Source organism: Hyperolius riggenbachi, chromosome 12, assembly GCF_040937935.1.
Source record: "Hyperolius riggenbachi isolate aHypRig1 chromosome 12, aHypRig1.pri, whole genome shotgun sequence".
Taxonomy (NCBI): domain Eukaryota; kingdom Metazoa; phylum Chordata; class Amphibia; order Anura; family Hyperoliidae; genus Hyperolius; species Hyperolius riggenbachi.
The window spans coordinates 201,091,192-201,114,068 of NC_090657.1; the positions used below are offsets into that span (position 1 = coordinate 201,091,192).

A 22,877-nucleotide genomic window follows, 5' to 3' on the forward strand; every position below is an offset into this window, starting at 1 on the left:
ATCCCATCCAGCAGCGGAGGGGCTGAGGAGGACATGGGAAGCTATGGATCATCCAGAGGCTTCACACTACTTAGGGCAGTATCTTACTTTTTGTTCTCACAGGTTTTCTAAAAATGTTATAAGGAGTTAGAAACTTGTGAACTCTAGTCTAACTGCAGATGTCAGAGTCGATTACTGTGCTAGTAACTCTTAAATGAAATAGGAATGTAGACCATGTGACATCCCTGAGCAAAAATGATGAATGCAGCCTTGTGAGTCATTTATTTTACTTAGACAGTATTTTATACTTTACAGGCATCCGCCCTTTCAAATGTAAAGATTGTGACATGACTTATAGAACAGGAACAGATCTAGTCCGCCATACCAAATCTATACATTCATTGGAGAAGCCCTTCGAGTGCTGCTACTGCGATTATACAAGTGTAGAGGTGAGTAGGAGACCGTAGAAACGGATCAATTAAGAAGGGATGAAATTTCATCTGTGGTCTAAAACGAATAGCTGAGAGGGTTAGTACTCAAACTTTTCATTTCGACTTGAGCTTAAAGTTAACCTCCGGACTAAACATCTACTCAGCAGAACTGAAAAGGCTTGGTGTTTAACAGTTTCACAGAATCAGAACTTTGTTTTTCTTACCAAAGCATCATTTTTAGCTGCATTTTTAGTTTAGCCCCACCCATCAAAGAAAAAAAGCCTGGCCTTTTTTACCCTGATGCTGTGCAGAGCATGATGGGATTTCCTATGTTGTTCACGTTGCCTAGAAACTGGGAGAGGTGCTCAGGACACAAGACAGTTGGAACTGTGTCTCATGCTCCCGGTCACCTCCTTTCAACCAAAAAAATGGCTGCCATCAGGAAAACAAACATTTGCCTGTTCTTTTAAAACAGTGTGTGTAAGAGATTATATTACCTATCTATTTTAATTAACATAACTAATGTAACTTAATGACAGTATGTTTGTTTAGGCTGGAGTTCCTTTAAAGAGACACTTAAGCCTGAAATAAAAAAATCAGTTTTACTCACCTGGGGCTTCTACCAGCCCCCTGCACTACTATCACTTTGCCGACTGGCCTGTCCACGCGTAGCCTTCTACGCATTCCCGTCTGCAATAGCATCCTGCGCAGGGCGCTATTGCAGATGGGAACGCGTAGAAGGAGACACGTGGCCAGGCCTGCACAGTAAGCCTGTCGGCAAAGTTGAAAGTAGCTGGCAGCGGAGAATAGGGGGATCCGATCGTGACTGCGAGGGCACGGGACGGCTGCAGGGGGCTGGTAGACACCCCAGGTGAGTAAAACTGACTTTTTTTTTCTAGGCTTAAGGACCCCTTTAACTATACTACGTAAACAATGTATACAGGGGAAAGAGTACTTGCTCTACTTTATTTGCTCAGTAATTATCTACAAATCAATCTTATAATTTGTCCTGAACCAGCAATGCTATCTTTTAGGAACAGTAAAGTGTAAATATGCCGTCAAATGACATCAGACTAATATTAAGCCTGCCATACATTGGCAGATTGCTACCCAACGTGCCCAATAGATAGATTTCAGCATGAAACCTTCCAGCTGTCGGCCTTGTGACGCCACCCCCCCCCCCCCAAATATTTGATGTACCCCCTGGTGCCAGTGCATTCATACTTTTCCTGTCACGCTGTCCCCTGGGTATCCGCACTGTATTTCCTCATTCATGCCATATGTGCTTGCCAGTGTTATAGTGCGTGGGGCGAGTGTGTGATGTCACACGCGCCTCATGTGCAGTACACTGGCAACCAATGAGAAAGTATGGCAGACGCATCGGCGTAACAGTAAAGTATGCACAGGCACCCTGGGGGATGCGGCCAGGCATTTGCGTCGTGTTTGATCATTATTTGATTATTATACGTCGTTACAGCCGAGCTTTCCCAGTATCTCCGCTCAAAACATTTGATTAATTTTGGCCTAAAGTTGGTCGTATCGCTGATTGGGCTTGTTCTGGGCGGCACCAATTTTCATCCGATTTGATAATATCGAATAATTATCGAATCGGATGGTCGATTGTCTGCCAAGTTGACAGATGCATGGCCACCTTTAGTAACATTTATTGCTTACTGTAGGGCAACAGTAAGCACTGTATAAATAATTACTGTAGTTTGGCTTTAAAGGGGTTGTAACATCCAAAAGTAAAAAAACTGCCTAAAAATAGTTAGTTCCCCAAGTATATATGTAAACAAATAACAGAAACTGCCCATTTCAGAAACGTAAGGACACTATGACCAGTAGGTAATTGAATCCCTCTCTTTGAAGATTTACACAGTGATGCAAGCCTGTTATCAAGGTTATGTTTGCTGTGGGAGAGACAGTAACCTGATAATTAAGCAGTAATGTAAGGACTAGTACACACTTCCAAGTAAGTGTTCCAATGAGTCAGCACCGTCTTCAATAAATAAGCTCTTTTATTTGGTATCAAAGCATCATAAAATCAAGAAGATCAAGCAACCAGCGACAGCTCCGCTGTTTCGGGCAATCTGCCCTTTTTCAAGCTGTTCAAGTATGTCATCTCGTACACACTTCCAACGCATGTCAACTGTGGGAGATCTACACCTGATCCTCTTGTTCGACGTTGCTGGGCCGGGCTGCACACGTGTGTCATCTGTATAGCTGACAACGCGCTATATTGCTATGCGGGGGAAGACGACAAACGGCTGGTGTGATGTCACGTGGCGGGGGAGGGAGCGGTGCGAACAGTGGGATTGGCGAGATGAGATTGAGTAGATCCGTCCAGGGGATAGCTCACTGGTTGGACTTAGGGGACCTTCTGGTGCCGTTCACATGCCTGATAGTCGGCTGAGGCGGTCGTTATCGGCCGCCTCAGCTGACTTAAAGTAACCTTTTTAAAGTTTCACTTACCTGTAGCTTCCATCCCGCCCTCTGCAGACAACCTGTGCCCGCAGCATCTCTCAACGATCCTCCGGTCCCCCACAGCCAGCTAGTTTAGTTTCCGGCAACTGGCCAGTCGCTGGGCCAGTGCACCTGCGTGGCCATGGCCGTGCGCGTCCCTCAATCACGCTCCCGTCGCCATGGCCGCCCTGCTTATGTGTTTAAAGGGTACCTAAACTGAGAGGGATGTGAATTTTTCCTTTTAAACAATACCAGTTGCCTGGTATTTCTGCTGATCTCTTTGGCTGCAGTGGTGGCTGAATCACACACCTGAAACAAGCATTCAGCTAATCCAGTCTGACTTCAGTCAGAGCACCTGATCTGCATGCCTGTTCAGGGGCTGTGGCTAAAAGTATTAGAGACACAGGATCAGCAGGGGAGTCGGGCAACTGGTAGTACTTTAAAAGGAAATTTCCATATCCTTCTCAGTTTAGGTTCCCTTTAACACTGAGTTGAGTTAAAAAAAAAAAAGGATTTCACTTTTGGCATCACAGAGAAATGGTACAAATGGAAACCAGCAGAAATATTATTTTCTTTTTTCATATCACATTAAAGGGACTCTGTAACAAAAATGTCATTGTGTTTTCTACCATCCTACAGGTTCCTAAACCTATTATAATGTGCTCTGGCTTACTGCAGCACTTTCTACTATCACCATCTCTGTAATAAATCAGCTTATCTTTCCCCTGTCGGACTTGTCGTCCTTTGTCTGGAATGCTGCCAACTCTTCAGTGTGATCTGCTATGCATGCCCCCTCTATGCACACTCGTGTGTGTGTGTGTGTGTGTGTGTGTGTGTGTGTTATTTACATTAGCCAGCTTTTCTCTGCTCTCTTATCTTTTACAAGCTGGATAAATCCTCTGTTCACATATTGATGAGTCACATACTGCAGAATTACAGACAACCGGGCAGAGCTGTCTTAAGAGTTACAAGCTGATTGTTTGTTCTTGCAGTGAGCTGCAGGGGGAAAGAAACAAACAAATGATCTCTTGAGATTCAAAAGGAAGGCTGTATACAGCCTGCTTGTGTATGGATGTATTTTCTATGTGTGGACATACTGTACATCAACCTACTTCCTGTTTTGGTGGCCATTTTGTTTGTTTACAAACAAACTTTTTAAAACTGTTTTTGACTACTTTTAATGCGGCGGGAGTGGCGAAATTGTGACAGAGGGGAATAGGAGATGTCCCCTAACACACTGGTATGTTTACTTTTGTGTGATTTTTAACAATACAGATTCTCTTTAAAGAGACTCTGTAACAAAAATTGCATCCTGTTTTTTATCATCCTACAAGTTCCAAAAGCTATTCTAATGTGTTCTGGCTTACTGCAGCACGTTCTACTATCACCATCTCTGTAATAAATCAACTTATCTCTCTCTTGTCAGACTTGTCAGCCTGTGTCTGGAAGGCTGCCAAGTTCTTCAGTGTTGTGGTTCTGTGATGCATCTCCCCCCTCCTGGCCCCTCTCTGCACACTGCCTGTGTGTTATTTAAATTAGGGCAGCTTCTCTCTTCTCTTTTACAAGCTGGATAAATCCTCCTCTGAGCTGGCTGGGCTTTCACATACTGAGGAATTACATACAGGCAGAGCTGTCTGCACTCTGCAGGAAGAAACAGCCTGACACTTCAGTGGAAGATAGCTGCAGGGGGAAAGAAACACACAAATGATCTCTTGAGATTCAAAAGGAAGGCTGTATACAGTCTGCTTGTGTATGGATGTATTTTCTATGTGTGGACATACTGTACATCAACCTACTTCCTGTTTTGGTGGCCATTTTGTTTGTTTATGAACAAACTTTTTAAAACTGTTTTTAACCACTTTTAATGCGGCGAGGAGTGGCGAAATTGTGACAGAGGGTAATAGGAGATGTCCCCTAACGCACTGGTATGTTTACTTTTGTGCGATTTTAACAATACAGATTCTCTTTAAGCTGCCTCCCTTCTCCATTTGTTGTTTTACCAAATCCCTTTAACCACCTTAGCGGTATGGACGAGCTTAGCTCGTCCATTACCGCCGGAGGCTGCCGCTCAGGCCCTGCTGGGCCGATTTTCATCAAATAAAAAGCAGCACACGCAGCCGGCACTTTGCCAGCCACGTTTGCTGCCTGATCGCCGCCGCTCTGCGGCGATCCGCCGCGAGTTGCGGCGAAAGAGGGTCCCCCCAGCCGCCCGAGCCCTGCGCAGCCGGAACAAATAGTTCCGGCCAGCGTAAGGGCTGGATCGGAGGCGGCTGACGTCCATGACGTCATTCCGCTCGTCGCCGTGGCGACGAGGAAAGCCAAACAAGGAAGGCTGCTCATTGCAGCCTTCCTTGTTACTTATGCTTGCCGGAGGCGATCAGAAGAACGCCTCCGGAGTGCCCTCTAGTGGGCTTTCATGCAGCCAACTTTCAGTTGGCTGCATGAAATAGTTTTTTTTTTATAAAAAAAAAACCCTCCCGCAGCCGCCCTGGCGATCTCAATAGAACGCCAGGGTGGTTAATGAAGTGCTGGGTATGTTTTGTTTGGGAAGCTGTGATAGCGTGATAAAGTTTTTAGTGTTTATATACTGCAGAATACTGACTTATTCCAAACATTTCTGTTTTCAGGCCAGTAGAATGAAGGTTCATATTCGCTCTCATACCGGAGAACGGCCATTCATGTGTGACTTGTGCCCCTTTGCAGCCACAGACGCCTTCAAACTGCGCAGGCACCTGAGAACACACACAGGTCTGTAATTGCTGTGGGGAGCAGAAGAGGTTTTGTATGGAGTAGTGTACATTTTCTTGTTTTGCGTAATTCCTCTTTAAGGCTGCTTGTGGCACTTTTTACTGAGTTCTGAGAATTGCACTGTGGCAGTGGGAGAGGGTGGGCTAAGTCATGTGATCTGCTGTGTGCTGGGGAAGGGACTCCCATTCTTCTGACAGTAAACAGCTAATGGATATTGACAGGCAGAAAATGTCAGTACAATAACTAATTTTAAACAATACCAGTTGCCTGGCTGTCCTGCTGATTCTCTGCCTCTAATACTTTTAGCTACAGACCCTGAACAAGCATGCAGCAGTTCAGATATTTCTGACATTGACAGATTTGATAAGATTAGCTGCATGCTTGTTTCTGGAGTGATTCAGACACTACTGCAGCCAAATAGATCGGCAGGGCTGCCAGGCAACTGGTATAAAAAAATATGTTTACTTACCTGGGGCTTCTACCTGCACCTACAATTGACGTGTGTTCCTCACCGCAGCTCATGTCTTCTCCAGTCTCCTGCTGGCAGCCTCTGAAGACTGATGACCCCCGGATGGGTTGGCGTCTTCTGGGCATGGGTCATGATCTTCAGAGGCTGCCAGCTGGAGATGGGAGAAGACCAGACCTGCGGCGAGGGACACATGACTTGTAGGGGCTGGAAGATTCCCCTGGTAAGTAAAAATCATTTTTTACTCACCTCATGTATCGTTTAACTACTTTACGACCGCTCCACGCCAATTGGCGTGGATGCGGCGGCAGCCCCACGACCGCCTAACGCCTATTGTCGTAAGGTCTTTGGGGCGGAGTTTGCAGGGGATCGTGCACACCAATGCACGCACATCCCCGATCTGATCTCCCAGCGGCGATTGCCACTAGGAGACATTTACTCGGTACAGTGCTGCGATCTAAGGCAGGGCAGCGCTGTACAGGGGCCAGCCGTGTCACTCGGCTGTCCCCTCCAGAGGGACAAAAGCAATCCTCTGTGATAGGCTGAAGCCTATCACAGCCGATTGCACTGTTTGGCTGGCAGGGGGAGGGAGGGTTGGCTGGGGAAATAATTCATAGAAAAAAAACAGAGGAAATGTATTAAGAAAAAAAAAATATTTATAAAAAATAAATAAATAAAGCTGGGGTTTATCAGACCCCACCAACAGAAAGCTCTGTTGGTGGGGAGAAAAGGGGGGTGGGTGATCACTTGTGTGCTGTGTTGTGTGGCCCTGCAGCGAGCCCTTAAAGCTGCAGTGGCCCATTTGTTGAAAAATGGCCTGGTCTTTGGGGGGGGGGGGGGGGGGACAATGCAGTCCTCAAGTAGTTAAGATAACTTCTGCCATCCATTAAAGTTTAGCTGTAATATTTCAGTGTACCTCTTTGTCATTAGAGCTGTTTTCTGTGCTTCAGGAGAGAAGCCCTATGCATGTAATGTGTGCCCAGCCAGGTTCACCCAGAATGCCAGTATGAAGATGCACATCTTGCGGAAGCATACAGAGAACGTGCAGAAGGAGCACTGCCCCATCTGTAATGCAGTCCTGTTTGGGAAGAACGACGTAAGTAAGTATTGCTACTGGCTGTCTGCTCTTTGAAAATGTTGCTCTGTGCATAGCATTGATACTATCAGCATGCGTCAGGGTCGGGCATGTCTAATGGCGCACGTGGGCGGCTAGGGTCACACCGTATGGAGTAACCCCTAATGCTGAAGTACAAGGAGGACTAGAGCTGTATTGCGGCAGGCGACCGCAGCGTATTATGATAGCTTACAGTAAAGAGGAGAGGCGCATGTAATGAACAGGACCAGAGCAAGGGGGAGAGGAGCACGGCGCTGGACGGGTAAGAGCTGAGATACTGGTGTGTAGTGTGAGTGCAGACAGGCCGTTAGGGCTGCACGATTTCTCGGTTTCAAACCGAAACCACGGTTCCTGTGAAGACCATCTGGGGATCGTCTGTATCCGGCGGTTTTCGGTTTTAAATGAGTGGGGGCGGGAGAGGCGCGTCCAGTGCAGAGCGGCACACAGTTCTAGGTAGGTACGCCGTACGGGACTCGAGGGGCGGATCCAGTGGAAGAAGCAGTGCATATTTATGATGCTAATGAGCCGGGCAACGGAGGGAGGAGAGTCCAGTCCGGAGCGACGCTTCACATACAGCTTCACCAATTGCTGGATAGCAATGGAATGACGGAGGCGGTAGGCGGAGCTGTACGCTCTAGTACAGCTCCGCCTACCGCTGCCGTCATACCATCGCTATTCAGCGATTGGTGAAGCTGTGTGTGAAGCGCCGCTCCGGACTGGACTCACCTCCCTCCGCTGCCCGGCTCATTAACATCATATATATGCACTGCTTCTGCCACTGGATCCGCCCCCCGAGTCCCGTACCGCGTACCTACCGACCTATACTGGGCACTTTACTAGCTATACTGGGGCACTACCTATTCATACTGGGCAGTGGCACTATACTAGCTATACTGGGCACTATAATGGGGCACTATACTAACTATACTGGGGCACTATACTAGCTATACTGGGGCACTATACTAGCTATACTGGGGCACTATACTAGCTATACTGGGGCACTATACTAGCTATACTGGGGGCACTATACTGGGGCACTATACTGGGGCACTATACTAGCTATACTGGGACACTATACTAACTATACTGGGCACTATACTAGCTATACTGGGACACTATACTAGCTATACTGGGACACTATGCTAGCTATACTGGGACACTATGCTAGTTATACTGGGGCACCATGCTAGCTATACTGGGGCACCATGCTAGCTATACTGGGGTAACTATACTAGCCATACTGGGGCAACTAAACTCCCTATACTGGGGCAACTATGCTAGCTATGCCGCCACACCCAAGCCCCCCCCCCACCCCCCAAAACCCGCTGTGCACAGCACTGTACACTACACTAGGATGCCGCTACCCCGCCCCCACCCCCCCCCCACCCCCACCCAGTCCTCAGAGAAACACCACAGTCCACGCACTATTGTTCAATCTCAGGGGTACATTGTAAATTTAGTGCTAAAGCTTGTTTTGGAAAAAATCGTGAAAAAAATCGAAATCACAATTTTTGACAGAAAATTTCAATTTTTACCCAAAATCGTGCAGCCCTACAGGCCGTGTACCTTACCTGATCCCTGGGGCTGGCTTGATCAGGCAGCCACAATCCCCACCGCTCTCCGCTGCTCCTGTGGCCAGCAATGCCTCCGTTTCACTTTCTGTGACTCCTGGGGTCATGACGATGGAAGCTCTGCCCTGAGTCTATCATCACAGAGCGGAGTGCAGGGAGGTGGGAGAGGTGGAGGAGAGGCAAAACTGCTCTACTGGAGCCTGGAAAGTGGCATTAGGAGGGCCCCCGGTGGGCATTTTTCAGGAGTGGCTCTCCTGCTAAGGTTGCCTCTTCCTCCTCAAGATGCCGACAAGCTTCATGTCAGCAATTTCAGGGGCTCACAGCACTCTGCATGCGGGAAGAAAGGGGGGGGGGAGGGGGCATAGAGTGCAGAGCGAGGTAGACATAGAGGCATTTCATGGACCAGGGAACATTCTTCTGTGTCCCCTGTGCTGCCTTGGGTACACTTTAACCTCCTTGCCGGTTATCCCGAGCTCAGCTTGGGGTAACCTGCGCAGGAGGATTTCTCAGGCCCTGCTGGGCCGATTTGCATATTTTTTTTTTTATTGCACGCACCTAGCACTTTGCTAGCTGCGTGCATATTTCGATCGCCGCTACCCGCCGCGCCGCCCCCCTTCCCCTCCAGACCCCTTGCGCAGCCTGGCCAATCAGTGCTAGGCAGCGCTGAGGGGTGGATCGGGATTCCCTCTGACGTCCATGACATTGGTGACGTCATCCCGCCTCGTTGCCATGGCGATGGGGGAAGCCCAGCAGGAAATCCAGTTCTGAATGGGATTTCCTGCTTTCAGAGAGCGCCGACGGCGATCGGCTTAGGTAGGGGGATGCTGCTTGTCAGCGGCTATCATGTAGCGAGCCCTGAGCTCGCTACATGATTTAAAATTTTTTTTTTTAAAAAGTGCTGCGCCGCCCCCTTGCCGACACAATTGGAACGGCAAGGGGGTTGAAGTTAACCTTAAGTCAACAAAAAAAAATGAGTTTTACTCAGCTGGGGCTTCCCTCAGCCTCCTGCAGCTGATCGGTGCCCATGTAGAGTTGCTCCGATCCTCCTGGACCCGCCGGCGGCCACTTCCGGTTTCGCCATCACTGGCCGCCAGGCTGGGAACGCGAGTGATTCTTCGCGTTCCCAGCCACAATAGCACCCCCTATACTGCTATTGCGGCAAGGAAGGCCAGGATTGCTACGCAGCTGCAAAACTTATTTCATGTATCCAGGGCCCAGATTATTCAGTGATTTAAATGTCAGTAAGCCGATATTGAATAGGACACTCCATTCCATAGGTAACCAGTGAAGGGAGTGCAGGACTGGCGTTATGTGGCAGTGACAGGGTTGGTTGGTTAGCAGTCTGGCAGCAGTATTCTGTATCAGCTGTAGGCGGTACAAGTCCTTTTTTGGAAGGCCAGTGTAGAGAGCATTGCAGTAGTCCAGTCGGGAGGTAAGTTATACAGCACGACGTCCCACGTGGAGCCCTGGTCCGCCTCCAGCCCGTGGAAGTTACCGAGTAGCGACTTCCACCGGGAGCTCCCGTGGAACGCACGCCCGCCCCATGAGTTGCATTAGTGCAATCATTTCAAGGCGGATGAACTTCCGCAACCTCCGAGGTGGAGTGGAGCTCCGCCGGGTGAGACCTGCTGCCTGACCGCCGAGACGGTCGCCTGGGATCCCCTCTGAGAGGGATGCTCCATACGGCTACAGGAAACCCCAGCACTTCACCTCTGGCTACAGGAAACTGTGTCTGTCCTTCCCGGGGACAGGAAGAACACTGAACGTAGGTGGTAGGAGGGGGCTATTTAAACTTGTCTGTTCTTCCTGTCCCAGGGATTGGCGGTCCAATCTCCTAGTGGACCTGTCCTGGATGCAAGTGGAAATGCTAGTTTTTATCAGCGTTCTAGTGGGAACCATGCCAAAAGCCCAAGGGTCAACTAAATGGGAGAAAGGAAACTAAAAACACTTCACCTTCTACTAGCTACTGACTGAACTATGAGCTTCGCTCATTTATATGCTTAACTGTGCTAGAGGTGGGCGTGGTTATGGACGCTCACAGGGGAAAATAATATATATCGGGATGAGCAGCACAAACCAAATTTATATGCAATACTATGCAAAGCATGCTCGCAGCACTGGAGATCCCCAGTCTCCATAAGAAATATATAAATACAGAGGAGCTGCAGCACACAACAGGAAAGCAGTGACAGGGGCTCTTGGTTACGCTTTAACGAGTTCAAGCTCACCAACTGCGCCAAAGTGTCCTCAAGAGCCCCTGTTGCTGCTTTCCTGTCGTGTGCTCCAGCCCCTCTGTGTGTGTGTGTGTGTGTGTGTGTGTGTGTGTGTGTTTATATATACACACACACACACACACACACACACACACACACACACACACACACACACACACACACACACACACACACACACACACACACACACACACACACACACACACACACACACACACACACACACACACACACAGTGGTTTGCAAAAGTATTCGGCCCCCTTGAAGTTTTCCGCATTTTGTCACATTACTGCCACAATCATGAATCAATTTTATTGGAATTCCACGTGAAAGACCAATACAAAGTGGTGTACATGTGAGGAGTGTAACGGAAATCATACAGGATTCCAAACATTAAAAAAAATAAAATAAATAATTGCAAAGTGGGGTGTGCTTAATTATTCAGCTCCCTGAGTCAATGCTTTGTAGAACCACCTTTTGCTGCAATTACAGCTGCCAGTCTTTTAGGGTATGTCTCTACCAGCTTTGCACATCTAGAGACTGAAATCCTTGCCCATTTCTCTTTGCAATACAGCTCCAGCTCAGTCAGATTAGATGGGCAGAGTTTGTGAACAGCAGTTTTCAGATCTTGCCACAGATTCTTGATTGTATTTAAATCTGGACTTTGACTGGGCCATTCTAACACATGGATATGCTTTGTTTTAAACCATTCCATTGTTGCCCTGGCTTTATGTTTAGGGTCGTTGTCCTGCTGGAAGGTGAACCTCCGCCCCAGTCTCAAGTCTTTTGCAGACTCCAAGGGGTTTTCTTCCAAGATTCCCCGGTATTTGGCTCCATCCATCTTCCTATCAACTCTGACCAGCTTCCCTGTCCCTGCTGAAGAGAAGCACCCCCAGAGAATGATGCTGCCACCACCATATTTGACAGTGGGGATGGTGTGTTCAGAGTGATGTGCAGTGTTCCTTGTTCGGCCTGTGAGTTTAGGTGGATGGCCGTGTCTTGGTAGGTTTACAGTTGTGCCATAATCCTTCTATTTCTGAATGATCGTTTGAACACTACTCCGTGGGATGTTCAAGGCTTTAGAAATCTTTTTGTAGCCTAAGCCTGCTTTAAATTTCTCAATAACTTTATCCCTGACCTGTCTGGTGTGTTCTTTGGACTTCATGGTGTTGTTGCTCCCAATAATGGCCTCGATTCATAAAGCATTCCTGCATGTGGAAATGCTGAAAACAGACGACTTTACCGAACACTGAACAAAATGTGTATTCATAAAGGCCGTTTCCGCATGCGACGCTGACATTCCGGAGCAGAGCAATAAATCACCGCCTTATGCGGTGATTCTAGGCAGAAATGGAACAAAATGTCCATTCATAAAATTAGAGCAAGCGGTATGCAGACAGGAAATATCGCTTGCTCGGATGTAGCAATAAGCATGCGGAGTACATGTAAGTCAATGGGACAGACCTCCCAAGCAGCAGCAGAGACAGCAGCGCACGGAGGGACTCGGCCAGCTTCTCCCGTTTCCGCCAGCCTACAGCAGAAAATCTCCGCACTCGTATCGCAACTGGCAACATTTTTCTGAATGACCACCCAGAAGGCTGAAATACCGACAGCGGTGTTTTCCCGCACAGATTTAATTTACCGACAGAACTTTTATGAATCGTGGCCATTCTCTTAGACAACCTCTGAGGCCGTCACAGAGCAGCTGTATTGGTACTGACATTAGATTGCACAGGTGCACTCAATTTAGTCATTAGCACTCATCAGGCAATGTCTATGGGCAACTGACTGCACTCAGACCAAAGGGGGCTGAATAATTACGCACACCCCACTTTGCAGTTACTTACTTGTAAAAAATGTTTGGAATCCTGTATGATTTCCGTTCCACTTCTCACGTGTACACCACTTTGTATTGGTCTTTCATATGGAATTCCAATAAAATTGATTCATGTTTGATTTAAAATTCATATTCCTTAGGGATTTAACTTTTTTATATGTATGTCAAGAGGGTATATTACTGTTACTTTATAAAAGATGGGCTTGTAATTACGGATGGATGCAAAACTGAAAAAATGCACCTTTATTTCCAAATAAAATATTGGCGACATACATTGTACTAGGGAAAAATCTTAAACGTTGCAATTAGGGTTGCCACGGTATACCGATATGACTGTATACCGTGGTTTGATTGCGCATGGTAATCATACCATGCACAGTCACGGTTTACTGGTTTTCGGGGGGCGGGGCGACATAGCGGTGGGGATGCAATGCAGCGGCGCAAGGGGTTGCATGCACAACAATAGAGAAAAATAAATACTCACTTGCCAGCGGGTCCTGCACGCGTGTACTGGTTTCTTCCGCCTTCCTGTTCTTGCGTCCCATTTTCCTGAAACCACGACCCTGGGCGCTATTCCCCCGCAAGGGGGAGCGCAAGAACAGGAAGAAGAATGAAGTGCAGAACCCATCGGCAAGTGAGTATTTGTACCCCCCCGCCGCTGCGTCCCCCCTCCCCACCTGGCTCTCTATACTCTAGGCACCTATACCTGGCTCCCTATGTTGCGGCCACCTACTACTGGCTACCTATGCTGCGGCCACCTAATATTGGCTACACTTATTCCTGCCTTCCTCTGCTGCAGCCACCTAATACTGGCTACACCTATTCCCGCCAACCTCTGCTGCAGCCACCTACTACTGGCTACACCTATCCCTGTCTACCTATGCTGCGGCCACCTATTACTGGCTACACCTATCCCTGGCTCCCTATGCTGCAGCCACCTACTACTGGATACACCTATCCCTTGCTACCTATGCTGCGGCCACCTATTACTGGCTACACCTATCCCTGCTACCTATGCTGCGGCCACCTACCACTTGCTACACCTATCCCTGGCTACCTATGCAGCGGCCACCTATTACTGGCTACACCTATCCCTGGCTCCCTATGCTGTGGCCACCTACTACTGGCTACACCTATCCCTGGCTACCTATGCTGCAGCCACCTAATATTGGCTACATTTATTCCTGCCTTCCTCTGCTGCAGCGACCGAATACTGGCTACACCTATTCCCGCCTACCTCTGCTGCAGCCACCTACTACTGGCTACACCTATCCCTGGCTACCTATGCTGTGGCCACCTACTACTGGCTACACCTATCCCTGGCTTATATATGTAATCCTTAGGGATTTAACTTTTTTACATGTATGTCAAGAGGGTATATTACTGTTACTTTATGAAAGATGGGCTTGTAATTACGGATGGATGCAAAACTAATAAAAATGCACCTTTATTTCCAAATAAAATATTGGCGACATACATTGTACTAGGGAAAAATTTTAAACGTTGCAATTAGGGTTGCCACGGTATACTGATATGACTGTATACTGTGGTTTGATTGCGCATGGTAATCATACCATGCACAGTCACGGTTTACTGGTTTTCGGAGGGCGGGGCGACATAGCGGCTACTACTGGCTACACCTATCCATGCTACCTATGCTGCGGCCACCTATTACTGGCTACACATATCCCTGCTACCTATGCTGCGGCCACCTATTACTGGCTACACCTATCCCTGGCTACCTACGCTGCGGCCACCTACTACTTGCTACACCTATCCCTGGCTACCTACGCTGCGGCCACCTACTACTTGCTACACCTATCCCTGGCTACCTATGCTGCGGCCACCTACTACTTGCTACACCTATCCCTGGCTACCTATGCTGCGGCCACCTGTTACTGGTTACACCTATCTCTAATGCCAACAGGACTTTTGCAGGAGCAGGGTGAGCCTTTTTACAGTTTTACCCGGAGCCCCAAATCTCCTAGCAGTTTAATCATATGTATACCGAGGGAGTGGGGCACCCCACTGGGGTGGGGGGGCGGGTCCAAATAATTGTGTAATACCGTATACCGTAATAAAGTCATACTGTGGTATTTTTTTAGCCGGTTATCATACCATGGAATTTCATACCGTTGCAACCCTAGTTGCAATAAACGGGCCACATGGACAAATATAATGTGTGGGTTTTAATTACGGTAGTGTGTATTATTTTAAAACTAAAATAGGCAAAAATTGAGAAATAATGAATTTGTTAAAAAAAAATTTCTTATTTTTCCTGTTAAAACACATTTCGAATAAAATAATTCTTAGCAAAAAGTACCCCCCACATCGGTGGCGAAAAAAACAACATATAGATTGTTTTATTGTGATAATAAGTAGTAATAAAGTTATAGGCGAATGAATGGAAGGAGAGCTGACAGTTGAAAATTGCTTTGTTTTTTTAACGGTAAAAACCCTTGGAGGTGAAGTGGTTAAAACGGCAGTCTAAGACATTTAATTTGATGTATAGGAGGTATTGGTACCAGTGCAGTAAAAGTTTAAAAGCTGTTTCTATAAGCATTTGCCTCCCTTTGCTATGACTGCAGTGTTCTGAGTTGCCCTGTCCCAAACATCCATAGGTCTAGCTATTTCCAGTTCAGACTCCCTGGCCCTCCTGTAAGGGGCTTTAATCTGGTGATCCACGCTGAAATTCTGACAACGTATAGCAATCAATCCCTTCCCTCTAAGGTTTATATAACTGATATTTTCAGGTAAGCTTAGCCTATCTGAGGGTGGACCTTTTAAAATGTGATAAAGAAAAGTGTCTAGTCTGACAATATGTAAACCTTTCTGTATTACAGAAATTCACATCCGCAGGCAGCACACCTACCTGGAGGTGCCATTTATATGCCGTCGCTGCCCGGAGGTGTTTCATGAGCGCTACCTTTACCGGCTACATCAGGAGACTCACAGGAACGGGAGATCAGGCATGAGAGGATGTCAGGAAATGGTGAGGTGTGAAAGGGAATGTGAAGTGAAAATAAACTTATGAAATAATGATTTGTATGTGTAGTACAGGTAAGAAATAAAGCATTAGCAGCAGAGATAGGAGTCTAATATGGTTTACAGTACAGGAAGAGTTAAAAAAAAACTCCAGTTGTTATCTATGCAAAGGAGCCACTGATCTCTCCGACTTTCAACGTTGCAAAAAGATCTGTCTTCTGAAGCTCAGGGGCGTAGCAATAGGGGGTGCAGAGGTAGCGACCGCATCGGGGCCCTTGGGCCAGAGGGGCCCCGAAGGGTCCTCCCTCAACTACAGTATTAGCTCAATATTGGTCCTGTGCTCATAATGATCACTTCTATAGATACATTGAATAGTAGTAATCATTAACAAACTGTTCCCCATCCCCTTCTTACACCTCTGACACTGTAGTTGCCATTGGCAGGTTCTGGTGCGCCATATCAACTGTTATGTATAGAGTGCTTGGGGGGCCCCATTGTAAACCTTGCATCGGGGCCCACAGCTCCTAAGCTACGCCACTGCTGAAGCTTATTATCTCAAGTGTTTGTCACTGTATTTTGTTTTTTGTTTTCTGCAGAGGAAAGTTTAAAAGTTCACTAGCCTGCTCTGTGAAATCATTTAGAATGCTGAGTAGTGTGTAAACTGCAAATATTAGAGAATGATGCAATGTTAATAAAAAACTGTATAACTGAAAATAAAAATAAGAGAATATATTTCTTTGCTACTAATGTTGTAGTAATTATCCGTACTACACAACCAACTCATTATATCATAATTTTTTTCGCTTCAGTGTCACTTTAAAAGTTCATGATTTGTACAAGCTGGTTTGTCTTGCACCCGCCTTTATTTTCTGTAAGTCAAATCAGCTGATTAGTTTGCGGTCTTTGTCTGAAATATTTTACCTCTCTCATCAAGTTGTCAGAAGTGGAAACAGGCCCATTGATTTATATTGGTTATGCGAATCTGCATGCAGAAACGCATGCAGATTCGCTCTTGTGGAAACGGGCCCTCAAAGTGCAATCCAGTTAGCTTTAGAAGGGAAATGCAGTGTATTGTGACTCCATATGGAAATCAGATGAACTCATTGGATCAGCTTTGTACAATTGATGTCTTTCGCATGATACAAGCTAATGCTTCATACACACTTGAGATAAAAAGTCTTTGGAAAATGCAAGATCACAGACCAATTTTACCCCCTTCCATGTAGTATGAGAGCCATACTCTACACAGTCTATTCTATGGAGCTGAACTCCCCATCAGATAAAATCTTTGCAAGATGCTGCACACAAAGATGCCCGTACACACTCAAAAGATCATTATCTGCAAAAGATCTGTTCCTGCAAAAGATCCATTCCTGCAAAATGCATTCATAGTCTATGAGATCTGCAGATCCTCATACACACTTGGTTTAACAGACTTCATCTGCATATCTGGCAATCATCTGCAGATCTGAAGATCCATCCTGGTGGATCTGATCTGCAGATGATCTGCAGATGATTGTCTGTTAAACCAAGTGTGTATGAGGATCTGCAGATCTCATAGACTATGAATACATTTTGCAGGAATGGATCTTTTGCAGGAACAGATCTTTTGCAGATAATGATCATTTGAGTGTGTACGGGCATCTGTGTGTGCAGCATCCTGCAAAGATTTTATCTGATGGGGAGTGCAGCTCCATAGAATAGACTGTGTAGAGTATGGCTCTCATACTACATGGAAGGGGGTAAAATTGGTCTGTGATCTTTCATTTTCCAAAGACTTTTATCTCAAGTGTGTATGAAGCATAAGAGTAAGTTTCATTAGTAAAAAGAAAATTCCTGGAGCTTTTATCAAATGACTTTTGCCTAGGCAAACATTTTAACATTTGCCTCACGGGATTAGTCTGTGAGAGTGATGTCATCCGTAGCATTTCAGCTATTCATGCAGAGCCGGGGAAGAAGGCACTAGTCCAAATGCTAAGTATAAGTAGTCCCCGGTTAACGAACGAGATAGGGACTGTAGGTTTGTTTTTAACCTGAATCTGTTCTGTCCGTACTACACTTCACTTCTGGAATTTCAGACTTTAAAGTCTGAAAACCACCTGCGCGCCTGCGTTGCCATGTCCTCAATCCCGCTGATGTCCCCAGGAGCTTACTGTGCAGACACAGACCATACTGGGCATGCGCAGTATGCTCCTGGTGACATCCGCGGGATCGAGGACACGGAGCATCGGCGAGTGGCTGCGCAGGCACAGGATGTCTGCGGGGGACCATTAGAAGCCCCGGGTAAGTTCAACTCCTTTTCCCCCGACCCCCCCCCCCCCCTACAGTATCCCTTTAAGTCGGAAAGCTGTGCTGTCTCTGTCCCCTGTGTCTTCTATGTGCCCTCCTTTGTGCCTCTCTGTCTCTCTCTGTGCCTGTTTGTCCCCTTCAGTGACTTTGTTCTCCCTCTGTGCCCCTCTATGTCCCCTCTCTGTGCCTCTCTATGTCTCCACCTCTGTTTTTACCCCCTGTGCCTTTGTACCCCCTCTGTGACTCTGTTTGTATCCCTTGTGCCTCTGTACCCCCTCTGTGCCTCCGTTTGTACCTCCTGTGCCTCAGTTTGTACCCACTGTGCCTCTGCACTTCCGTTTGTATCCCCGTGCCTCTTTTTGTACCCCCTCTGTGCCTCCATTTGTACCCCCTGTGCTTCCATGTATACCCCCCTGTGCCTCCATGTGTACCCCCTGTGCCTCTGTCCCTGCTCTCTGCCTCAGTTTCCGCCACTGCTGCCCTGAGACACCCACGTGAACCGGGCTTTAGTAGTTTGTTTGTTTGCACAGGTAATTTTAAATGCAGAGAAGTTTCTCTTATCTGGGTGGTTTTAACAAATGGGATTTTTAGATTTCCTTCTGTAGTCTACACACAGTCATTGAGCTTCATTTTTCTTCACTCCCAGTTTCGTGTACTCAATGGACAGGATGAAGACTTCAGCGCCGCAGAGGATGGTGTATCCTGGAGTGTTGTACCAACATCGGGAGAGACTCAGGTGTTCCTGAACATTCAGGATGGACAGCAGCCACACACAGTGACCGAGCTGCGCAGTATTCCTATGCAGACGGAGGATGGCAGCATTGTGCAAGCCATAGTGGTGCAGAGCGCAGACCAGCTGGATGGTGAGACGCTGCAGGCTGAGGTGTACGAAGTGCAGGATCTGGGTGAAGTCCTGCAGCCTCTGGTGGAGCAGCACTCCTCCGAGCCTATCGTCATAGCCCTGGATTCTCACAGCCAGCAGGTCCAGGGGATTGCAGACCAACAGGTAGGAGGTGACCTTTAAAGGGAAATGCCACTTTAGCTATTACATTTCCATAAATATACTGTAGTTGGGTGTTACATAATTATTTTTGCAATTTTAATGTTATTAAAAATGAACTTTCCTAAGGTCAACTTGCACTTCTGTGCAACCATGGCAACGGTACCCTGTGTAATGCCCACATCTGGATCACACTATCCCTCAAGGACAAAACCAGTCGGGGTTTGGAAAGTGGGCATTATCCAAGCTGAGTACTTTGCTCCAGCACTTAATGTGTACATTTTGTGGGTGTTTCAATTGCTGGGTTCCTGTTGTTCAAGATTTACAGTGTTAGTATTACTATGTTGCTAATTGGTTCATCTGTTTTTATTGAATAAACATTTCTCACAGTTGTAAATAGACTATCACTCTTTGCACTATGCAGTGATGGTCACTGTAATGTATTGCACTGAATAGCAGCAAAGTTTGACCCTCTGCTGATTTCTGTTCAAAGCATTTCACTATATAGAGCCAAGCTAAAAACAAGCTTTTCCTTGCAGTAAAATTTTCTTTTAAAATGAACCTGAGTGGTTAGTACTCTTACCTTGCAGCGCTGGGTCCCCGGTTCGAAACCCAGCCAGGGCACTATTTGCACAGAGTTTGTTTGTTTTCCCTGTGTCTGTGTGTTTCCTCCGGGCACTCTGGTTTCCTCCCACATCCTAAAAAACATACAGATAAGTTAATTGGCTTCCCCTTAAACTTTCCCCTACCTTCAGCACCCAAACTAGTGGACAGTGCCACGTGAAGGTAACTCATGCCACGCTTCATGTAACTCAGAAGCTTCCTCCTTCTGGCTTGGACCCTGTCCACTATTTTGGGTACTGAAGTGTAATTTGTGTTTCTGAATGCAGGATCCTGAATTTGAATGCCAACACTTGTCATGGGTGCTGGGTTAGAGGAATAAGAGCATTTGCTGCTAGGTGAAAAGGAACACGAACTACGTGGGATGACCATTTACAAGAAAATTTGCATTTTTGGATAGGACCTCTAAGCCAGGTGCAATGTACATGGCAATAGAATCGGGCTACCACATCCACATAACCATTCCAATAGTTATGTATTACTTGATATACTTCTCTAATAATATGGGATTGTACACAATAAGCTCAGATAATTGCAGTGCATAAATACTTCTAATGAGACCAGCTCACCCAATGGTACAATGGAGAGTTGCTTTGTTTCTCGGCCTCCTGTTCCTAAAGAAAGCTTTTTATTCCTCTTGTACACTTGATTTTGTAGCATTTTTCTTAATTGATTGTTTATACCTAAGATGCTTCCTTCTTTTATTTTTTTATAATCAATTTAAGGGTGTGACCTCAGAGGGCCCTCTCCTAACCGCTACTTCCATGCTACAACAGACATCGAGGAAAGGGAGACGCATTCAGCCAATTAGCCCTGATCAGCAAATAGGTATGTATTGCTTCCCTCCATTCACTGCTTATTATTCATGTGCAATATGGCAGTCACTCATTGCTGAGGGTTTGAAGCGATAAAGGTTTCAAAAATGAGGTATGTGGATAAAGACACAGATGCTGATGAGAACGGATACTTGCAAATCAGAAGCAGTGTTATGGAAGGCAGGCTGATGGGTTAGTGGTATAGAGGTTAACCTCCAATATAAAAAAAAACCAAAAACAAACATAGGAAGCTTGGTACATTAACCTTTTGGAGACCGGCTGCCTAACCCCCCTAAAGGACTAGGCCATTTTACATGCGGGGGGAGGGGGGATGCATTTGGGGGGTCAGGCAGCCGGATCCCCACTATAGATGGATGGAGGCCATGCCCCCCCCCCCCCCCCCCCCCCCCGCCGGCAATCTAGCTCTCACTGCTGTTAAGTTCTGGGTTGCGGAACTTACGTCAGAGCGAGCAGAGATGCCGGCCAGAGCGGAGGGGAGCGCCGATCGCCGGGGGAACGTCAGGAAGGTGAGTGGATCCTCTTCCCCCTCCTACCGCCGCTGCTCTAATAGTGATCATTACTATCCGCTGGCAATCGTAGTGATCACGTGTGATCAGGAGCCAATCGCGATGGCTCCTGATCAATGAGAGGAGATGTCAGCTGTCATATAAAAGCTTAATCTCCCCTCTCGGGTGCCCGATATCGCGTCGGGTGCGAAAATGGCAGGTGGCGTAAATCCTACGCCGCATCAGGCTTAGACAGCCACAAGTGCGGCGTAGGATTTACTATCAACGGTCTGCAAAAGGTTAATTCACAAGCTTATCATTTTGGTAGCGGATAGGAAGTTGTATGGCTTCTATGAGGGTGATATCTTGAGATTGGTGGAGAAGTGTATGGAGTGGACAGACATAGGTGAGCATTATAGGTTTGCACTGCATTCTCTAAATGATTGGCAGGCAGTGAAGGTTATGGCAAAAGGGGGTCCAGAATTTTGACGTAAGCTCATTGGTGCTGAGTTCAGGGTGAATTATAGGGATTTTAGCCCATTTTTAGTGAGGCACATAAGGCCTGAAGCACAGTAAAGCGCAATCGGTGCAACCCGCATTATCCAAATAACATGTATGGTGCTATGACTACGTGCATTGGGCAAGGTACGTTGGTAGCGTACCGTGCGCAACCCAGTCACCCAGGTAACTTGAGCGATGTGCGCTGTTCCCCTGGCGTTGGTACCGGTACAACTGCCTTCCACTGCCTGCACAAGTCAATTTTTCTGAAAGTTAGTGCATCAGGCACATAGTAATAGTTAAAGGGACTCCGAGCAGTGCAGAAACTATGGAAAGATGCATATCATTTTAAAGCTCTCTTTCTCCTCTTTCCGATGATATATAAATCGCTGCCCTACGCCTTTTAGTTTTCGCTATTTTAGCGATTGAAATTGCCGCGGCTGCGATTTCAATCACAAAAATAAAGAAAACTTAAAGGCGTAGGGCAACGATTTAGGTGTCACCAGAAAGAGGAGAAAGAGAGCTTTAAAATGATATCCATCTTTCCATAGTTACATTGTATTACACAGGCCGACTTTTTCTGCTGAATGGAGCTGCTGACACTGGGGAAAGTGTCGTCCTGTGTAATACAAGTAACTATGGAAAGATGGATATCATTTTAAAGCTCTCTTTCTCCTCTTTCTGGCGACATCGCCCTACGCCTTTTAGTTTTCTTTATTTTCGCGATTGAAATCGTGGCCGCGGCAATTTCAATCGCGAAAATAGCTAAAATGAAAAGGCGTAGGGTGGTGATTTATATATCATTGGAAAGAGAAGAAAGAGAGCTTTAAAATGATATGCATCTTTCCATAGTTTCTGCACTGCTCGGAGTACCTTTAAAGGAGTATAACTGCAAATCACATGGGATGAATGGTTACTCTGCACGTTTCCAGCTTCTGAGCCTCCTGCACCATGCAGTCTGATGTATAAACCTGGCCTGTCATTTTTTGTTTTTATTTCTCAAGAAAACCTTTTTTTATTTGAAGAGTGACCAGCCTTCCCAGACCAGTAGTTGACTGGAAGAAAGTTTAGAGGGACAGGTTTTACTTCCTACATGCGCTCTACAGTGGTTGCCTTATGGTAATCTAGTTTTGTGAGTTGAGCATTCTACTGAAATAAATAAATGTATCCTTGCTTTCAACATGCAGTACTACACCAGAATGACTATGTTTCATCCAGCTGACAGCCGATGAAGCATGTCTGTGCAGGGATCATGCCAAGTCTTCATGAAAAAATGTAGGGCTGACAGAAATATACTTTCTATAAAGCTTCACAGCTGAC

General features: G+C 46.6%; 1 protein-coding gene across 2 annotated transcripts in view; it reads left to right on the plus strand.

Annotated features, from left to right (window-relative positions):
* Positions 1-22,877, plus strand: part of LOC137541173 (zinc finger protein 271-like) — a 52,800-nt gene that overhangs the window by 9,746 nt on the left and 20,177 nt on the right. Inside the window, exons 5-10 of one of the 2 annotated variants that reach the window (XM_068262345.1) lie at positions 295-428; positions 5,501-5,621; positions 7,038-7,187; positions 15,687-15,835; positions 18,785-19,123; positions 20,464-20,566. In XM_068262345.1, the coding sequence (XP_068118446.1) occupies positions 295-428; positions 5,501-5,621; positions 7,038-7,187; positions 15,687-15,835; positions 18,785-19,123; positions 20,464-20,566 (996 nt within the window). Of the gene's footprint in view, positions 1-294; positions 429-5,500; positions 5,622-7,037; positions 7,188-15,686; positions 15,836-18,763; positions 19,124-20,463; positions 20,567-22,877 lie in introns of both variants that reach the window. The other variant, XM_068262344.1, reaches the window with a different exon arrangement.